At 47.3% G+C, this 19,986-nt stretch overlaps 2 protein-coding genes across 3 annotated transcripts in view; one reads left to right on the top strand and one right to left on the bottom strand.

Moving 5' to 3' along the window:
• ILRUN (inflammation and lipid regulator with UBA-like and NBR1-like domains) overlaps positions 1-12,531 on the bottom strand; it is a 31,622-nt gene extending 19,091 nt beyond the window's left edge. The window contains exons 1-2 of one of the 2 annotated variants that reach the window (XM_085210155.1): positions 12,255-12,531; positions 523-677 (exon numbers count right to left, since the gene is read on the bottom strand). In XM_085210155.1, the coding sequence (XP_085066281.1) occupies positions 523-677; positions 12,255-12,412 (313 nt within the window). In that variant the 5' untranslated portion in view covers positions 12,413-12,531. Of the gene's footprint in view, positions 1-522; positions 678-8,804; positions 8,849-12,254 lie in introns of those variants that run through there. The other variant, XM_085210156.1, reaches the window with a different exon arrangement.
• Positions 12,532-14,165: 1,634 nt separating this feature from the next.
• Positions 14,166-18,205, top strand: SNRPC (small nuclear ribonucleoprotein polypeptide C). The gene is made up of 6 exons (XM_003212968.4): positions 14,166-14,278; positions 14,550-14,592; positions 14,983-15,091; positions 16,146-16,235; positions 16,798-16,902; positions 17,847-18,205. The coding sequence occupies exons 1-6, from the start codon at positions 14,271-14,273 to the stop codon at positions 17,969-17,971; spliced, it is 480 nt and encodes a 159-aa protein (XP_003213016.3). The 5' UTR covers positions 14,166-14,270; the 3' UTR covers positions 17,972-18,205.
• Positions 18,206-19,986: the final 1,781 nt, after the last annotated feature.

Here is a 19,986-nt window from a genome sequence, read left to right as displayed (position 1 = left end):
AGAACGTTAATACTGAGAGCCCAACCACCAAATGGCAGGCAAGCAGAAAAAGAGTAATAAAACGTAGTGGTAACGTACATAGGCCAGAGCTGAAAGGCTTCAAGGTTTGAAGGGATCTCTCTCTTCACTGACTTGAAGGTGTACTCCATTTGTCAAGTGAACATAATTCTACTTAAGGATCCTCAACCTATTTTCAGATTTAACTTCCCTTACAAAAAGCAAAACAAGAGAAGCACTTCATTTTCTATTTATATGCCTCTTCCTCCAAAAGTTTCCTAGAGCTTTTGTTTCTGTGATGACAGGAGGAAGAAGAGCTCCACATCCAGCCACAAAACCTGAAGTGCTGACGTAGGAAGGGAATGCAGACAGGGCAGCAGGCGACCTCCTTCAGCAGCAGCGTGGCTTCATTCCAAGGCAGGTGCAGGTGAACCTACTGCCTTAAGCAATCTCTCTTCCATTAGGTCTGCCACCCTATCACATAATACACATTACATGGGTTTTGCTCGAGTCAGATAGACTTACCTGTGTTTTGTATCCTCCATGTTTTTGTAAACTGAGTGTCAGGAGGGATGGACTCTCCTTCACCTATGGTGACATCTTCAACAAAGGACATGGAGGGTACGTTGATGTTTGGACTCTCAAAATCATAATAGGCTCCAATGGCTGCTTGTAGATTCCTAGAAAGCAAAAAGCAGCTTATAATCTTAAGCACAGGAGGGTCGGGTTCTGACAATTAAGTATAGATATTATCCAGATTATATCAGCTCTGCTGCTTGCACTTTCCTAAAGCTTCCACCATTATCACACTTGGATTTTCCAAGCTATCCAAATTCAACATACAGCATTTTACTTTCCACAGACACTACTTCAGGGCAACATTTCCAGCCCGATTCTCATTTTCTTTGATACTTAAGAGTCTATAAGGCCTTTGAGTCATTAGCTCTCTCTCAAGACCTGACAATAAGCTGAAAAGACAGTGAGGTTAAGTGTTGTGCACCACGTGTAAACAGAGCTGCTTCCTTACTGGCCTTGTTTCCTGGGCTAATTTCAAGACAACTCAAATTCTGTTTTATTTTGGTGTGAAAGGTCCAAAAGACCACGGAATGAACACACTTTGATAATTCTGAAGGCTAAAGAGAATCAGCAGCTACAGAAAATAACTCAAGCTTTGCTGCTTTTGAAACATACGGTCATAAGAGTGCTGAGCACTCTAAGACTATTTATTAATCATTAGGTGTCTCTGATAGTCATGGCTCAAAGGAACTTAAACCATTGAGACAAGCATTCTTCCTGAATAAAAACAAATAGCAGTGCAAGTCTGTGATGCATTACAGACATTCAGAAAGCCACAAATGCTATTGATTCATGGTCACGGTTTAGCTGAAACTCAAACAGTAATTAATCTGAAAAGAGGAACAGTCAAACAGGAAGAGGATCCATGAGTCTCAGCTGCCATTCCACGATATACTACTGTGCCATTATGTAAGTGTTTTGGCAAGGCATGTAATTCCTCTGTTTACGCATGTCTGGGAGGTTGTGGCCCTAATTTACACGTTGTGAGTAAGTGCTGTGAGAATGGAGATGAGTAAAATCTCTCCAGAAGCAGTGGACAAAGCAATTGCTTTCTTATTTGTAATTACAGAGCTACTCTGGTTTTTTTTTTTTTTTTTTTTTTTTTTTTTTAAGCAAGACAAGAAAACCTTCCAGAACCAGGAATCACCACCTAAAACTAAAGACACATAAGAGAAGCTGCACTAGATGGGAATGGTGATTTACTGCAAGTTAGTATTGTTTGGTGGAGTGTCATGTGTCTAAACCAGAGCCAGAAAGCCAAGGCGAAAACAAGAAAAACATTTGCAGCATGACCCTGAGAAAAAGCAAACACTGGGTTTTCTGGACTGCCTGCCAGCTGGAAAGAGCCTTGAAACGGTGAGCAAAGAAACTGCCTCCTGTTCAATTCCTACAGTGTTCAAGGAAAAAAAAAAGTAATAGGGAGACATGGAGTAAAATCAGAAGTGCATGGGAGAGAAGCATCACTGGTTGCTGCTCACACGGGAACCCAGAGGCGCCCTGCTGTAGGACTCCCACATTTACAACTCTGCATTTCAGACCAGCAGTCATTATTCAGCCTGAGGCATTTTCTACTTAGGAGTGTCAGGGCTATATTTAAACAGACAGCTCAGTCCAATGCTGCAGGAAGGGTGCGTGCCACATTAGCCAATAAATAGAGACAAATGCTCCGTTTTACATCACCGGCCGCCTGTTGCTGATACACCACACCAGATTTACATAACTCGCAGAAGGGCTGTGCCAGGAGACTCCTGTTCACTCAACCAGCCAACACTACAGCCTAGAGTTCAGTTTTCACTTTGATTTCTTCCTGCATTACAGCAATCCAACGCAAAAGGTATTGTAAGAAGGCTAACAGCCAGCAATACAGCTCTTTCTCTTCCTAATCCACTCAGACGTACCATACTGCATGCTGCAGTGCTGGAATCAGTAGAAATGACATTTTCTTGACATTAAGAAAGAGAAAATAAAAGTTCCAAGGGGAAGGTTGCTGCTGTAATCCGTTGTAAGGCAGCCTGCATCATGTTTTGTTTGCTTGGCTGTAAATATGCTTCAAAGGTAGTGGGCTATTTGTGCACATCGGCTCCCTGCCAACTTTCTTCCCCTCCCTGTGTCATATTTCATTGCTTGCTTTGCCATTGGGAAACAACTCCAGTCCTCGCAGCATACAGTTAGCTTTTAACTCAAGAAGAGTACACGCTAAAAAACAGATTTGCCAGCCTTCTGTGATCACACATCACAAAGCCACCTCCCCGCTCCCACTGTTCTGATCAGCGTGCAGCCGGTTTGGGTTGGGGGTGAACACTTGGGTGCGTTCCAACACACAATGGCCTTTGTATGGAGAACTAAAAGGAAGCTTCCAGAAACGGAGGAGAAATCGAAAGTTGCAAGAGCCAAAGTCAGGATGACAAAGCAAATCTGACTGAAGTTCTTCAGCACAGGCAGCCCGAAGAGATGCCACTGAGCGGCCGGACGGCACTGCAGACAGTCAGCGCTCACATTTTAGTCATGCTCTCTGCTTACACAACCAGCAAAGAAAGCAACCTATCACTGCTGGCTTTGTTTCTGCTCTTTCCGAGCAAGAAAACTCAGGTATCAGTGTGAATGCAGCCCTTTGCTTGAGGGCCACGTCCAGAGGTCACCGCTGTAAAATGCTCAGCCTGATTACTCACTCATTCTCCAGACTGAGCATCATTTGTAGGACTGAATACTGCTGTCTTTCTACTGTAAGCACAGTATTCGTGGGCTTTACAAAGAAATGCTGCTAAGGAGACTTTGAGGTCACAGACACGACTCCCTGAAGTTTGCCTATATATATTTGCTGTTATTATTAGGTCTTTACCCTCGTGCCCCAGATAAAACTGCAGATCCTCCCGGGAGGGGAATGAGGAGTTAAAACTGAAGAGGAAGGAGTTATCATTTGAAAGCTTCTGCTTACACATTAATGCCAGCCTGCTTTCACTCCCAGGTGTGACTTGCACCACACTTACCCCCTTTGCTCCCTGCCATGTGATATCAATTACTATCATAAACCAAACTACTTTGGAGCTGTAAGATGAGCATGCCCGGCCCAGCCTGTGCAATTTACATGACTGATCTATCCTAATTACAGGGATGGCCATATTTCTGTCTCTTTCTCAGCACAGCCCTCCAAGGTGTCATGCTCTCCCACATGAAGCAATTGGGCCCTTCCAGGAGGGCAGCAGGGCTCTGCCATGCTCACAGAGCAGGTCTGGCAGGGTTTTACCTCGGCCTCCTGCAATCAGAAATCACACAGCAACAACGTGAGCCTTCTTACCACCAAAGCAAAGCTCTGTTTCAGTCCTGAGAGGGGGGAGAAGGCAGCAAATTGTAGCTTCCTATCATCAACCAAACCCAGCTCCAGCGCCCTGCTCCTTCCTCTCCAAAGGCATCACGTCTCAGGTAGCAAGTGTGTTCCAGCGCAGTGCTTTCTCCCACACAACGGGAGAAAGTGTTCCTTTTCAAGTCCATTTTCTGCTCCGCCGTTTGGTTTCAGGTCTCAGGAGCTAAATTACAATAGAAGTTAAAACCTTCCCTGCTAATAGCTCTGGAGATGTCCCTTAACAACTCTTAAGTGTTTGCGAAGAGGCGGTTTATCTCGAGCCATTCTCTCCCTTCCCATGTTTCTTCCAGACAGCCTTTTGTTATGTTAAACCAATATATTTAGACAGTAATTACTCCCAATTAACTAGGTCACCGCGCAGAATTCAAAAATAAAAGGAACTCTTCCAAATCAATTCGAAAACCAGAGCACTCTCCATACAGCCGAATGGCTGGGCAAGGGAAGAGCAATGTACGGGTAATTGGAAGTGATTTTTTTGCTTTTAATTGAATCCGATTCCTCATTACGAGAAGGAAGAAACCGTGGCACTGAGACTCACATCGGCCTCGAGCAAAGCAGAGCAGACGCAGGGAATCGTATTTGGGTTTGATTTTCAACCCAGCAGCTTAGGGATGCGAGCTATGGGAAAACACCCCTGTTAACCGCAGGCTGATGCTCTGAAGCACTTGTTGACACAAGAATTACCAGTAATTCTTTGGAGTTTGGAGTAACTGTTACTCCAAAGTAACAGTTACAGTAGAAAGCAACGACTCGATAGTTAAAATTCTAACTGTAAGTATTGCAGGAATCTAGAAGTTTTCTTTTAAAGTCTTTGATGAATCCAAGTCAGATTAAGACAGCCACACGTCCTCAAACACTGCATGCAGACTTTGCTCCTATGGGCTCCTGGCGCCCTTCGCCAGCCATAGAAAGCCAACGTTCTTCCAGCACTGATTCTCCTGGGCTGTCAGGAAAAAAACAAAGGTTACCTTTCCAGTGCAATGCCAATTTAGCCTTCAACTTCAGATCTCACACCGCATGCAGCACTTAGATCAGACACAGACAGCAACTTGAGGACATTATTAAGTCGAGTAGAAAGCACTTTGACAAACGGATTCGTTTGCAGATGGCTGCAATGAAGTGAACTCCAGGTTACATTTCTCTTCCTCTGAGCAGCTCCCAGTTCAAAGCCAGGCAGCTGCATGGCCTCAGCACTCACATGTGGCAGAATGCCTGCCGTGCCCAAGCAGCTCAGGGGTTATCTCCTAGAAAGACGTGACACAGAGGCTAAATGAGACAGGAGCACAATGACATCTCAGTAACATACGGCTCTGTGTAGGAGGCTTTGTACTCTTTCCATTACTGAATCGTCAAACTTTACAGCTCTTGCTCTCGTTGCCTAAATGCAACATGCAGTGCAGCACCGTAATACCCACCGAGGCATCTGTGGTTAAAAACCAAACGTGCAAGAGAAGTGATGCAACAGATGGATCATTTCTTCCTCTCAATAATGGATCTTTACACAGTACAGGTGGAAGAGACTAAAAACATAAACCGATGAGGCAATCCTCAGGCCGCTCCTTTTGCCTCTTCATATCTTCTTTGGAACCGGATTGACCAAAAGAGCTTCTGCAGCAGGAAGCACCTTGAAGCATTAGAGAAAGCTGAAGGGGAGACAGAACCATCACACCCCAGGAAAGGCACTTTTACCTGCACTTGGCTTCAAAGGTTTTCGGTAGAGATGACACATGGCAATTTAGGGGGAAAAAGTCCCATGACATTTTGAAGGTCTGGAAATGATTAGCTTTCAATGAACACCACTTCTGAAAGCCAAATTTGTATTTCCATTATCTTCAGTCTTGATCTCTCCTACACTAAACCATGAGGCTGAGAAACTTAAGATGTCAGATTACCCAAAAGGAGGGAAGCTGAAAGCTTTGAACTGAAATTAGAAGGGAGAAAAAGCCAGCTAATTCAGAGCTTATGTATTTTCTTTATACGAAGCCACAGAAAAACATTTCACTCTTTCAGCTGAAAACAGCCAGTTCCAAAATACAAGTGGGATGTTCCAGGAAGTCCACAGAAACCTGTTGTGATCAGCAGCTAGGCTGCAGTGTGCAGAGATAGCAGGAGGAGAAACCTAGGCCACGGCGGAGGCACACCCTTCTCAGGCTCTCCAACCCACCAGCAGTCACTTCCCCTTATCAGGCTTTTAGATACAAACACAACCAGCCGGCCGTTATCACGGTCCCTGCTCCCAGCTGAGCACTGCACCCCGCCTCGCAGCAGCAAGCAGTCTGGCTGACAGAATCAATGCCAGGTTCTGTTTTAAGCCCCCATCCCCAGCAGCTGAGCCCCCAGAAGCAGGCAGTCAGGAGCTTTCAGTCTGGGCTGAAACATTTTGGGAATGTCCCTGCAGAAGCTGCTCTCTGCTTGCACCAGGAGATTCTGGAACTGCTAATTCCTCAGCATAAACCATGTCACCAATCTATAATTGTCTGCACTAAAGCAAAGGGGGATTAAGCTACAGAAACTGCCTGAGAACAAGTTCAGGCGTGTAAAGCAGTCCGGCTGGCCGACCGTTACATTGCACCCAGCTCCTTCTGCTGCTCCTGGCTGACTGCAGCTCCATCCCACATCACCCCATTTTCAAAGTCCTGTCCCGAGGTGCACAGCACAACTCCACTGCAATATATTCTGCAGTTAAACGCTATAGTTGAAGTATTTTTGCTCAAATACTCAGGTCAAATGTTTGAGCTGTTCTGGAGAAGAGTTGTTAGATCTGTTTTCTGCTGTCTTTCGTGCCTGTAAGGACTGCAGAGTCCAACTGTTGCTTCAGAGTAACACCACCAGAGTTCAAACCTCCATCCTTCCTCCTCTTTAACGTCATCAGAAGCCAAATGATCTTTTAAAACCAGGTGCATCACACTTCTCACTGCATTCCCTTCAGCTGGCCACCACCTGCAAGCATTAATCAGACCAGTGGATTAAAACTTCAAACACTTGCTAAGTACTGAGCTCCATCAGGAACAGAGACTTCTTGTTTTCCACCTCAACCATCTGATATAGGAAGAAGAGAAGCAAAGTTCTATGACTTCTCCCCATCACCTCCCCAACAGGTGCTCAGAGCAGCACAAACCCAAATTAGCTCCCAGGTCTGGAGACCCTCTCCTCCAGACCAAACACACAGGGAACCGTGATGTAATCACTGCAAGTGGCCTTTGAAACAGCCAGATGATCAAAGGTTGGTTGGTGCAGGGGCAGATGCAGTGAAGGATACAAATTCCACCTCGTGTCCTGGTAGTGCTGACAAGCTTCAGGGCAGCCTGGCTTCACACATCCTTACAGCTGCTTCCTACACAGTCTCACCCCATAGATCTTGGGAACATAACTATTTGGAGGCTCAAATAAAAGATGATTGCACATTGTACCAGTAAGCCTTTTAAATACAGCAAGCACAAAAACCAAAAAACCTGGCTACGTTAAGCTGGGAGGAGCTGAAGAGCTTTGGACAACACCTGGTGACCTGCTTGTACCTGAGCTGCAGCTTTTCAACCCCAAGCTCTTCTCGCCATGTGCCTGAAGAGCTCAGCAAAGCAGTCGAATCTGTTAACCTGAATGCAGGTGTTCATCAAATAAAAGAAGCACAGCCTGGATATCAAGAGCAGGGGTACTGTGGGGCTACTCATTGGGGGAAATGCATCGTGTGCAAATCGCCTGTGATGGTCGATTGATTATGTGAAATTATGCCCCAATGTTTCACCTAAATGTACTTGGAGGATCTGAGCAACACTCCAGCACTCCATCTCAAATGTTCACACATGCTTCCATCCACAGATCTGAGGTTTCCTGAGGGAAGGATTCCTAACATCTTTACTAGAAAGCAGAAGCACCCGAAGTCAGACCAAAAGCAATTACAAACCCATCACTAGCTCAAACATGCCTTGAGACTTGCAGTCAAGCACTCCCACTTCTGAGCAATACAGGTGGTTCATTCAACACTGAGCATCCGAACAGCCAACCCAGGGGGATAAAAACAACAATTTAAGGCAATTTTAATTTTGTTACAAGTCAATATTCAACCTTTTCCCTGCAATCAACAGAACACAGATTAGAGCTCTGTAGCATCAACCAAACCACAGAAATATGACAGCAGATGAAACCAGCTTACAGCTGCAAGTTCTTCCCAGAATAAAGACAAGAAAGAGGGGACCCCCAGAAGAGATCTACCTTAAAGAGGGCCCTGAAGAGACTTTTGCCACTAGAAGCCAGATCAAAAAAGATGAGGACTTGCAGCAACAATAAAATGCTGGGCTTTTTTTGTTTTGTTTTTTAAACATAATGCAAACCATCAATATCTGGCACTCCACCGTTAAGTGCAGCATCACACCTAGCAGACTAATAGAACTCAGCTTTCCCAACAAAAATGGAAATGTAAACAAACATTACTTGGAAATCATTGGAATATGCACACAAAAATAAACCTTCCAAATTAGGAATCCCTTCGCAGCCAACTGTGCTGCACAAAGGATGTTCAATCCAGCACCACCAGATACATCAAATCAAATTAATTCACTTTCCCAGGGAATTGAAGAAGCTCCAAGTTTTACTCGGCAACCTCTCACCCTCTAATTTGGTATAGCAGCCAGCAAATGAAATTCCCTCTTCCTTTTCACAATACCAGCTTGGAAAGAATCCAACGTCTTTTAAGAAATGGATCTTTACTGAGTATTGACAATTATAAAACCAACCATACACACGTGCTGTGCAAAGCCTCCTCTGCTCGTATACTCACACCAATCCTTAGTGCTGATGACCAGGGCTAAGCTGCCATTTAAGAACACTTCCAAACACCCTGGTCCCACCTACCCTGAGACTCTGGGACCCATACCTTGAGCAGGTATTCAAGTGCAGATTCATTCAGTGCTGACTGACATAAAACAAGCCCAAATTTTAAGAAAATAACTTCCCAAAAGGAGTTTCTGATGTAGGAAGAGTGAGACACACCGAGCTGTGCAGGCTCAGACATGTTCCCAGCCTCAGTGCAGGGAGCTGCAGTCAGCACCTACAGCTTCACCTCAGCACACACAGGATGGCCTGGGTTGAAAAGGAGCACAGTGCTCATCCAGTGCCAACCCCCTGCTGTGTGCAGGTCACCAACCAGCAGCCCAGGCTGCCCAGAGCCACATCCAGCCTGGCCTTGAATGCCTGCAGGGATGGGGCATCCACAGCCTGCTTGGGCAACCTGTGGCACATCACTGCCTGCAGGGGGATGGTGTGTGCTGTTCCAGGCAGGGTGGGTTTTCATCCCAGTTGCAATGGCAGCAAAACACCCTCAGCCTCTGTTCTCCTCCTGAAGAAGGAATACTTCGGTGCCAAAGCATCTGTTGGAAAAGTTCACTTTTAGTTTTACACCAAAAGCCAAAGTTCAAGCTTTCACCCAAACTCCAGGACTTTGAACAGTAAATAATGACAACAGGGAGCCGTGCTTGCTGCTCTATTAGAACCAGGACCCGTGAGAGGGCATGTGCAGAAAGACAAGAAGTCAGAACAGCCCACAGTCAGAATTCAGGGTGTAATTCCAAAGAGGCACAGCTCTAGGAAAGTGTTTAATAAACAACAGGGAAAGAGACAACTCAAACCATTTAACCTGTCTTTCTTGAAGATCAAAGAGCAGACTCAAACTACAGATGCATGCATTCACCTGGAGCATTTCTGCAGCACCGCCAATAAAGTCAGCTGGCAGTTTCTTGCACTGTCCTAAGCCTGAAAAATACTTGGGGAGCACAGAGTGACTCCAGGTGAGCTGGAGAGGTGGGCACACTTTTAAAGGCTCCTCTGTGTTTCTTCACCATCACCAAACCACTCTTTTGCCCGAGTGATCTGAGAAAAGCAGTGCTAACATAACTCACCTCTCCCAGCAGAACTGCTGATTTGTTTTAAGTGTTAAATGCAATTCCTAATGAATACACTGGAAATATTATTTCAAAACACATTACAGCTCAGATTACACGCAGCACCATCTCAAAGGCCTACAACAAGGAAGTAGCTTCAGGCCTGCTGACTGTATCATTATCAAAGAGCAGGCTGCCACATTTATGAAAAAAGTTGTTTTTTTTTTCCAATTAGCCTCTATGAACGTATCTAATAAGAGAGCTCAGTCACCAAACAAGTGCCCTTAGCCCTGCTGTGACCTCCTCACCATTTCCTGCACACCAGAATTAATTCTGACACAGAGAATGAGGAAATATCACTGAAGTGCTGCAGCTTTAGCAAAAAAAAAAAAAAAAAAAAAAAAGTGATTTGATGGTCTCATTGAGAGGAATTATTTGCAGGACAGAATGGTGATAGAAGATTCAGACCCTAGTTCTACACCACGAAATCTCCTGTTGTGCCACTGCCTAACATCACCTTGGCTAGAGTGGATTACAGCACTGACTTCCATGTAGTCCTTCAACATCACAAAGGAAAGGTGCATCCTGAGAAGGGGAATGTGGCTTGGTTGAAGTTTTTGCAACAGCAGAGAACGGAATTGGTGCATTCAGGCTGCCATTGCAGCGAGGTGGGAGCTGGGAATGGGACAGAAGCTGTACAGTACCCATAGCTCAGGGAAGCAGCATCCTGGCACAGACACCCGAGGAGAACCAGCAGCACCTGTCAGCATGGCTGGCCTGAGCTTGGGCTGCTGAAAGGCTACACCTCACAGCCTGCAAGTCCACTGCATGAGCCATCACCACGCAGCCCCAGCTGATCCTCCCATACTGCTGCCTATGTTACACCAAGTTAAAAGATTTCCCTTTTTTACACACGCACACCTCCATCCAACAGGGCTAATTAACTAATCCTAATTAAAAAAAAAAAATTATGCTATCAAATTTTTGCTGCTGGAGTCGTGAAATCCAAGTCATTCTGATCACTGAAGACCATCCCTGGAGGTGCTCAAGAAATGCTGGGATGTGGGACTGAGGGACGTGGTTCAGTGGTTGGTTGGACAAAGTGATCGTGGAGGCCTTTTCTAACCCTGGTGATTCCATGATTCTTCAACTGTAATCAAATATATAATCTTTAACAAAAAGGGCTCCAGGGCTACATAAGCTACTGTTACTTCACTCCTACAAAAGAAAGCAGCACTTCAGCACAAACCAAGAAGGCCGTGGTTATACACAGTAACCCCACCAGTCACTTTCCAGCTTCTGCTGGAGTTTCCTCTCCCCAGGAACATCACAGAACAGCAACAACAAAAAACCCACACCACACCAGCAGTGTCACATGTAGCACAGGTAGCGTTACTCATATTATCAAGACCACATGAATGAGGCAGAAAGCATTTCTTGCCCTGCACCACTTCTCCAAAGCAAACTCCTGAACTCCTCTGGAGAAGAGGCCTTATTTTACATCACATCAGCTTGCAATGGTATTATTTGTTATTCCCCTACTCCCTCTGCAGATGCAGATTTGCAATATTTACTATAGGGCTGTAGGAAAGGAGAAAGAAGTGAAAAGACAAAGTTGACTGCTTTGTCATATTATTGTTTATTAGTTCAACAACTCCACGCAAGTTTTGTTTTGTTCCCAACTGTTGCTATCCAGACTTCCAACTCAGACTCCCAGTTTCAAACTGGAAGTTTCTGGAGTTCATTTTATGCTGTTAATGGGTAAAATGGGTAAAGCAGAGTTCGCCTCAGTATCTGCAGTTAATAATTTCTGAAACAAGGCGCTTCACCTCCCTGCATCCTTTGCAGGGACGGGATGTAAACAACAAGACGGGCACTAACCCAAACGTGAGCCAGCTCACCAGGACCGCTACCAGAGGTGGGTTTAAAGGCGCAAGAAGCAACAACGAGGAAACCCCACATCTCAGACGGCAGCAACCCCACCGCGCTCTGACAACCGCCGGGTTTCCCCACACCACTCTCACTCCTCGCTTTCCGTTTTCTCACATTTTCTCCCCAGCTGCAGCCTCCCCCAATACCTGCACTTCTGCTTTCCACAAAGCGCCTTCATAAAGTCAAAAAAAAACAACAAGGAAGAGGCTCGGCTAGCCCCGTGTGCGAGCAGAGACCGCGGAGCTTCACAACCCTCCGTCAGCCTTCTTTCCTCCACCCGGCCGCACGCAGCCTCGCCCAGAAATGCCCCTTTAAGGCCACCCCAGCCCCAAATCCCCCCCATTAATCTCCATTAACAGCCCTTCTCCCCCCTCGCCGGCAGCAGCCCGGCCCGCCGCCTTCCCCCAGCGGGGCCTGCAGCCCGCACCGCTCCCGAGGCCTCTCCCTGCCCCCTCAACCCCAACCCGGGGCCGAGGCCTCCCCAGGCCGTCGACCCCCAGCCCCCGGCCCCTCACCAGTTGGTCATGTCGAGGAAGAAAGCGCAGCCGGCCGGGCTAAGCTGGAAACCGAGGAGCCTCTGGAACTCGCCGATCAGCACGTCCTTGTCGGTAGTACCCAAACAGCTGAACTTCTGCATCAGCTCCGCGTCCAAATCCACGTCCATGCCCTCCATGGCGAAGCGGACCCCGCCGCCCCGGGGTCGCCCCGCTGCCGCCGCCGCCGCCTCAGCGCCGCATGGGGGCGAGGGGGGAGCGCGGGCACGGCGGGGGGCGGGGGGGAGGGGAGGGGGCGCGGGCGACGCCAGGCGCTAACGGCACCGCGCATGCGCCGCTCCGCCCCGGCGCACGCGCTTGTGACGTCACTGCGCCGGCGCTTCCCGCGTTCTGTACGGAACTGTTCTGTTGCGGAAGGAGAACCGCAAGGGCGAGCGGGGAGCGGATGCAAATGAGAGCGTGGCGTACGCCTGGCGTGACGCGAGGGCGCAGCGCGGGCCAATGAGAGCGATGGAAAGGAAGGCGATTTGCATAAACCCCCAGCCGCGCGTTCCCATATATGGAGGCGGCGCGGGAGGCGAGCCGCGTGTTTATGTATGCAAATCAGTCACGTGCGGACGGGCTGTGTGACGTCACCGGGCTCTGTGGGGCGGCGCAAGGGCTGCTGGGACGGCAGGGCGGCAGTGCGCCTTTGGGCCTGGAATTTTCCTCAGAGTGCTGTTTTTTGCCTGAATTCCCCTCAAAAGGTCGCTTTTTGTTGAAGTTTCCATTTTTATAGGGGCAGTACCGTGCACTGAGCCCTGACCTCAGAGTCTCACGTGGGAAACCTAAGGGATGTCTCTAACACAGGCCCTGACCATCCCTCAGCACTGATAGAACACAGCGAGCACAAGCCGTTATACCTTCATTTCTGACATTGTTTAAGACATGCTGGGCTTTAGCGTAAGCATGCTATGCTACAAAAGGTGTTCTCCTAAACGCAGGCCCAGCTGAGGGCTTTGCAGTGCTGTGCAGGGCGGTTTTGCCCTGCAGTGCCACCCTTGTGTTTGGGTGCGTGGGTAGAAATGAGTAGCGGCTGTACGGGGGAGTGGGGGTCAGTGTGGGGACTGCACAGAAAAACAAACAGTGGGATTACAAGCAAAATAAATAGAGCATATCATCTTGCAGTGCTCGTTCTTTGCTGTAAGACTTAATAAGTAGTGCTGCCCCTGTCCCTGCAGCCCTAGCCAGCAGGGCCGTGCTGTCACTGCCCATGTTACATGCTGCGTCTTGTGATCTGTGATGCTGATACAAACTGCTGTGGCAGGGCTGTGTCCATGTGGCCGTGCCAAGCGCCTGCCTGCCCCCATGGTGTCTGGAAAGCCCCAGGTTTAACCACAGGATCGTAGAATGGCTCTGTGATTGAAGGCTCTGTGATGGCTTTGTGGAAGAAGGGGCTTTAAATCACAGATGGCTCTGTGATGGAAAGGAGTTTAAATACCATTCAGCCCCAACTCCCCTGCCATGGTCTGAGTGCTCCCCACCAGATCAGGATGTCCAGATCTCCATCCAGCCCAGTCTTGAGCAACCCCAGGGATGGGGCACTCACAGCTACTCTAGGCACAGTGCCAGGACCGCATCACTGCCTGGGAACCTCACCCGTGGTACTGGCACAGCTCCCCAGGGCCGTGGGCACAGCCCCAAGTTGCCAGAGCTCAGGGGGCATTGGGAATCTGCTCTCAGCCATCGAGTTTGGGTTTGGGTGGTGCTGTCCGGAGATGGGGTTGGACCCTGCGGGTCCCTCCCAGCTCGGGTCATTTCCTGATCCTGTGGTTTAGTGATACAAGCACAGATATGGATACGGGCAGAGCCGGGGAGCCCGCTGCTCCAAGCGCTGAGGAAACGCGAAGGCAGCCGCGCTGCTTCATTTGTCCCTCTCGCGCCACTGTCGAGAGCGCGCCGAGCATCCTGTGGGCCTGCCGGGGTCACGTGGCGGAAGGAGCTGCAGTGTCGCCGTCTGATTGCGTCACCTCCTGGCGGCGGCGCGCGGGGAGCACCATGCCCAAGTGAGCGCGGCTCCGGGCAGGAAGGCAGGACGGCCTCGGGAGGGGCTGTGGGCTTCTGGGGGCCGTTAGGGCTCGAAGCCACCTGGTTCGGTGGCGGGAGGGTTCCGGGCTCGCGTTGGTTCCGCTCTCTGGCAGCGTGGGAAGATGGAGGGTGGGTCCCGGCGGTGCGGAGCGCTGAGAGCCGCTGTGCTGCGGCTGTGGAGGCTGTGCTGTAACAGCCACAGCGCGAGGTGCTGGCCTGAGTCGCTAACGGGTCCTTTTCCCCTGCCAGGTTTTACTGTGACTATTGTGACACGTACCTCACTCATGATTCGGTGAGTACTGAGCCTTCGTCTTTGGTTCTGACTGCACCAAAGCGAAACTTGCACGGAGTAAAACAAGTTGTTTGAAATGCTGGGATGTTCTGCTTGTTTGTCAGAGCAAAAAGAAAGAAAGAGGAGGAATGGTTGTGTCAGAAGTACTCAACAACTCTGATGTTATATTAGTAGGAGGCAGCTGGCTCAGCATTAGCATGGCTTCGTGCTTAAACTTGAGTCTCAGTCCTGGTAGTTATATACAAGGGTGTTGTGCAGCACCTTTCCTCTCCCTGTACACAAAAAACAATCTGTTCTGTGCTTGCAAAGGAGATAGCTGTATCAAAGTTTCTAGAAATTGTGGTGTTACGTGATGTTTTGTGAGCTTTAGGTTTATGTGATCTTTCTCAGCCCTCCGTGAGAAAAACTCACTGCAGTGGCCGAAAGCACAAAGAGAATGTGAAAGACTACTATCAGAAATGGATGGAGGAACAAGCTCAGAGCCTGATTGATAAAACAAGTAAGACGAATCCTTTTGTGATCTTGGTGTGCTTTGCTTTTGCTTCTGTCTTTAAGTGCTTTCCTTCCTTTTTTTCTGTGCTGATTCAGCATAACTTCCCTGGTTATTCTGTGAAACACAAATGAGAATGTGACTTAGAATCTCAACTCATCCCAGCATGATCTTCACATGACACAGAGCCCTGTGTGATGGGCCCTGCAGCAGTTAAAGTTTTAGTGTTTCTGGGGTGGTTGTATTTACACCCACCTTTAGCACTGCTCATAATGTCATACGAGGTGGCATGGCACGTAGCTGTGCCTGTGGTCAGGGATTTAGACTTTCTATCTCAGGCTGCTGAGTTGTAAACTAACACCCTTAGGGCCAAGGGGCAGTTTTTTGATAGTGAAAGTGTTCTTGTTTTTTTTTTTTTTGTTTGTTTTCCTCCCTTCCTACTGTAGGCTTGACTAAAGTTTCCTTTGTCAGTGCTGGGGGTTCTCTTCCTCTAAGCTGTCCCCCTAATACAAATTCTTTTCAGTCTGAATGGGATAAATAAAAGTGCCAAATTAACCTTATGACACCTTTCTTCTTTAGATGCTTCCAGCTGTCACATCTTTTGCCTTCTTTTTGATCAATTCCAGTCTCTTGAATTTCTTCTTTTCCCTTTCACACTAGATATTTTCCATGCTTTTTGTCACCTGCCTTTTTTCAAGATAACATGGATTAATCTAATGATCCTAGGTGAAAAGTTACAGCTGCAAATCATGTGACATATTTTCTCTGCTATCTACTACAGCTAGGTGTGTGAAATTCATCACGGAGCTCTCTAGTCTCAGCTGGAGTAATTACTGTAATAACTGTCTTCAAGAATATCAGGTGCTTCCATCTTGACAAGCAGTGTAAACCAGGGATTTGTTCCAGAGTAAGAACAAATGAGTGTGCAACACGACGTTAAGTATGTTCTGAATGCTCGCCGTGAGAAGGAGCGTTGAGGCAGGAGCTTCCTCTGCTTAGTAACTGTGTTTTCTTCTGGGATTCTTTCTCTTTTTTTTTCTTTTTTTTTTCCCCCCCAATGTAGCGGCTGCATTTCAGCAAGGGAAAATTCCACCGACACCTTTCTCAGCACCACCTCCTGGAGGAGCCATGATCCCACCACCTCCCAGCATCCGTAAGTCTCTACTTTTGGGCTGCAGACCTCTTTAGCAGCGTTCTGTGTTTCCTTGTCAAGAAAAGTCTTCTTAGCTTGGAATCGAGCAAGGAAGCGTTGACTTGTGAATATTGAAATGTAAGAGAGTGCACTGCAAGATCTTCAGGTTGTTTTGCCTTAGTAATGCTGAGCACACCAAGAGAATCGTGTGCTCCCTCATTACTTGATAGCTGCTGTGTAGATAACCTCATGAAAACTTCCAGCACGGTGGCTTTTTTTGTATAATGATGTAAGATTGATAACCTTGTTCTGCACCGTGACTGGCAAACTGTTGAGATCCTTTTATGTGCAGAGTCTAGCTGTGGCAGTTGCTTGCATTAAATATGCCAAGTTGGAAATAATAGCTAGGCTATTCCTTGCTTCTCTATCTGGCACCTGAAGTCAAAGCTGAAACTGAAAACGAAGGCAGGCAGTTGTAAAACAATTAAAGTTATCTTAATTACTAAAGTTTCCTGTGAAGGTTAATAACTATTTGAAATTGCACGTTGATGATAAAGGATGTAACTGATCTGTGTGTGTCCAGCTGGTCCCCCACGGCCTGGCATGATGCCGGCCCCTCACATGGGTGGCCCACCAATGATGCCAATGATGGGCCCACCCCCGCCAGGAATGATGCCAGTTGGACCTGGTAAGTGGGAAAACAATTCTCTGTGATTGCAGTTGTCAGCCTGTTCTACTCTGTCCTTTGCTGCTTATTGAAAGCACTTACGAGTCCTGCTGAAATTATTGCTTTGGTAAATGGCAGTTCTTCTACCTCTAGTCCTACAGCACAGGCTTTAATTACTTAGCAGTTTTATGATTGCAGTGCTCTCATCTTTGCACAAGAGATGCTCTTCAGCAGTAGATGAAGTTTATTGTTTAAAATGCCCTAAAGTAATGCTTTCCAGAGAAGCAATTTACCTCAAAGAGGTGAACTGAAATGTCTTATTCTGCTTACTGGCATTTGAAGAATTCTCAGAGGACATTTACTGAATCAGTTACTGGAGCAAATCTAAGGGAATACACACATGCACACCAAAAGCAGTGAAGTGTATTTGCAGTTATTGCATTTCTGGTAGATAATGTCCTTTAAGTGTTTCTCTGAAGCACAGAATATGTGCGTGGTCTGTGACACTGGGCAGCACAGTGGCTGCTGGGCAATAAATGGAGGAGCTGCACCGAAAGCATTCTCTCACTGCTTTTTGGTAAAGCACCTGATGTCCTTTGGCAATGCTGTTCCTGTAAGAAGTACACCAGGCCTTATTCAAACAGCCTTAATTGGAGGATTTTGCAGCACTTTATTCCAACTGAGCTTTCCAACTCAGTGATGGAGCTGGCATCTCTTAGGAGTAGCTGAAATAATTTTTTCAGTAATATTGTCAAAGGCAGACACATAACTCAGAAATGTGACTCTTCCTCTACTAATTTCTAATATCCTTCAGGGAACCGTAATCCATCCCACCCATGTTCTGGATCCAGATTTACACACTTAAAAAATGAAAGCTCTCTGGGGTCTGGGGAGAAAATCTGCGCTTTCCCTGCAGCTGCTGATCCTGAGGGCTTTCCTCTGATGTCTTCTCTTTCCTCTCACAGCTCCAGGGATGAGGCCCCCAATGGGAGGACACATGCCAATGATGCCAGGGCCCCCAATGATGAGGCCACCCTCGAGACCCATGATGGTGCCAACCCGGCCAGGGATGACCCGTCCAGACAGATAAAGACCTGGAGTCCTCTGGTTCTTTTCATATTATGCTCTTCCATGTGCTAAAATGCCGTAGTCCTACACCCCAAGGGTTTTATATGAAAGCAGTGTGTAGATGAGATCTGCTCTTATTTCAGATTGCAGACTGTTTGACTTAGATGCGCACTGGAGTGATGCTTTTGTAACTGCTCTGGTTTTTGGTTTGTTTTCCCTGTTGAAATAAAACATTGAAGCTGGTTTATGTATGGAACACCTGAACCCTACTGTGATTTTCTTCCTGGCAGGACGTCACTCTTCATTGCACCCTCTCCACTTGTACTGCACTTTGCTTTTTAAGGTTTCTTTTGTCTGCTTCCACATCATACCCCTAGAGAGAGGTATAACTACCTGCTGTCTTTAACTAGAAATTCTTGTTTCAAAACAAGCGTGCATGGTTTTAGTTTAAAAAAGTGATGTCAAAAAGGTCTGCAGTGATCTCCCTAGCTGGGGAAACTAACGTTCGTCGGTGTTAAGTCCTAACAAAACAGGGTGAGTTTAATAAAATCTTGGTTCTTTCTTGTGAGAAGCAAAGAGATGCTGTTAACAGCTCACTTCTTACAGTAAGGTACTGTAAGTCATTGCTTTGCCACTCACAAGTGTATTTTTAATTTGCTGCTGAGGCGTTTGTGTGGACACGTGTCCTTAAATTATCAGAACTGTGGAGTCAGCAGTGGTAATGCCCACTTTTCTTCTTCAGAGAAGGAATGTGGGGTTAAAGACAATTACCAAAGCCCCTCTGTTTGTGGAAAGGGCTTTGTGTTTTTCATGTGCTTAATGCAGGCGTACAGTTCCAACTGAATCAAAAGAATTTATTCTGTTTGCATAACCACCTGCTCTGTGCATACTGGTTGTCGTCTGTTTATATAGGTGGAATTTTCCAACTCATTCTTGGCATATTTGTATCTAACATGAAAGAGTGGGAGTTATCTTGCAGGGAAGCGTTTGGTCAGCAGTTCTGCAAGGGCTCCTTTTCTGAGTTGAATCACTGATATGAGGTGGTATTTTAGGAAGGCATTTTTCATGCCTTCAAGTCTATAAAGCACGTTGGGTGGCTGCGTACTATCAGATTAAAATAATTCCAGCCAAGTACAAAGCACGTGGCTTCCTTGGTAAAGGACTGACTGATCAGTTTAATGCTCCAGTGCGTTATTTGAAGAACAACACAATCGTTTATGAAGGATTTCTTTGTTCAGCACAGCCTTGGAAGCAAAGCACTCCCTTGTAGCACAATATGAAATCCCCCAGCATGTGAAATGTAACTTGCTGTCGTCCATCAAGGAGCAATGCAGCATAAATGAAGGAGCACAAAAACTGCTCCAACTAAGATGATTTTTTTTTTTTTTTTTAATTCCAGCAATTGTTTTATGCTGAACACTTTCAGGACTCAGCACTGCTTCTTAAAGGCTGGTTTTGGCTGTCCTGAGATAGCTCATACAGAATGAGGTGTGAAGCTGCTCAGGGCTTTTCCCTGCACCTCCAGCAGTGTGAGCAATTAGTGTGCTAATAAAGGCAGAGCTGAGAGCTGCCTGAAGCTCTGTGACAGCCCTGGGTGCTGCTGGCTGTGCCCTGCTCCCAGTGCTGCTGATAATGGGGTGATGTGGCTGAACTGGAGCTGCTGGACCCCATAGGGAGCTCCCCTTGTGCTGCTGGGTGCCACAGGCTTAGATGGGTGTCTTTGCTGGGTCCAGAACTGGCTGGATGCTGGGTCTGGAGAGTGTTGGATGGAGTTAAATCCAGCTGGTGCCTGGTCAGCAGTGGTGTTCCTTGGGTAGGTACTGGTGTCTGTTCTGTTCAATATCTTTATTGATGATCTGGATGAGGGGATTGAGTGCACCACAGAATCACAGAATGGCCCGGGTTGGAAGGGACCTCAAGGGTCATGAAGCTCCAACCCCCTGCCACATGCAGGGCCACCAACCTCCACATTTCATACCAGCCCAGGCTGCCCAGGGCCCCATCCAACCTGGCCTTGAACACCTCCAGGGATGGACG

Source organism: Meleagris gallopavo, chromosome 28 (genome assembly GCF_905368555.1).
Source record: "Meleagris gallopavo chromosome 28, MGAL_WU_HG_1.1, whole genome shotgun sequence".
NCBI lineage: Eukaryota > Metazoa > Chordata > Aves > Galliformes > Phasianidae > Meleagris > Meleagris gallopavo.
Note: the sequence above shows the minus strand (reverse complement) of the source record. Positions and strands in the feature narration are given on the sequence as shown.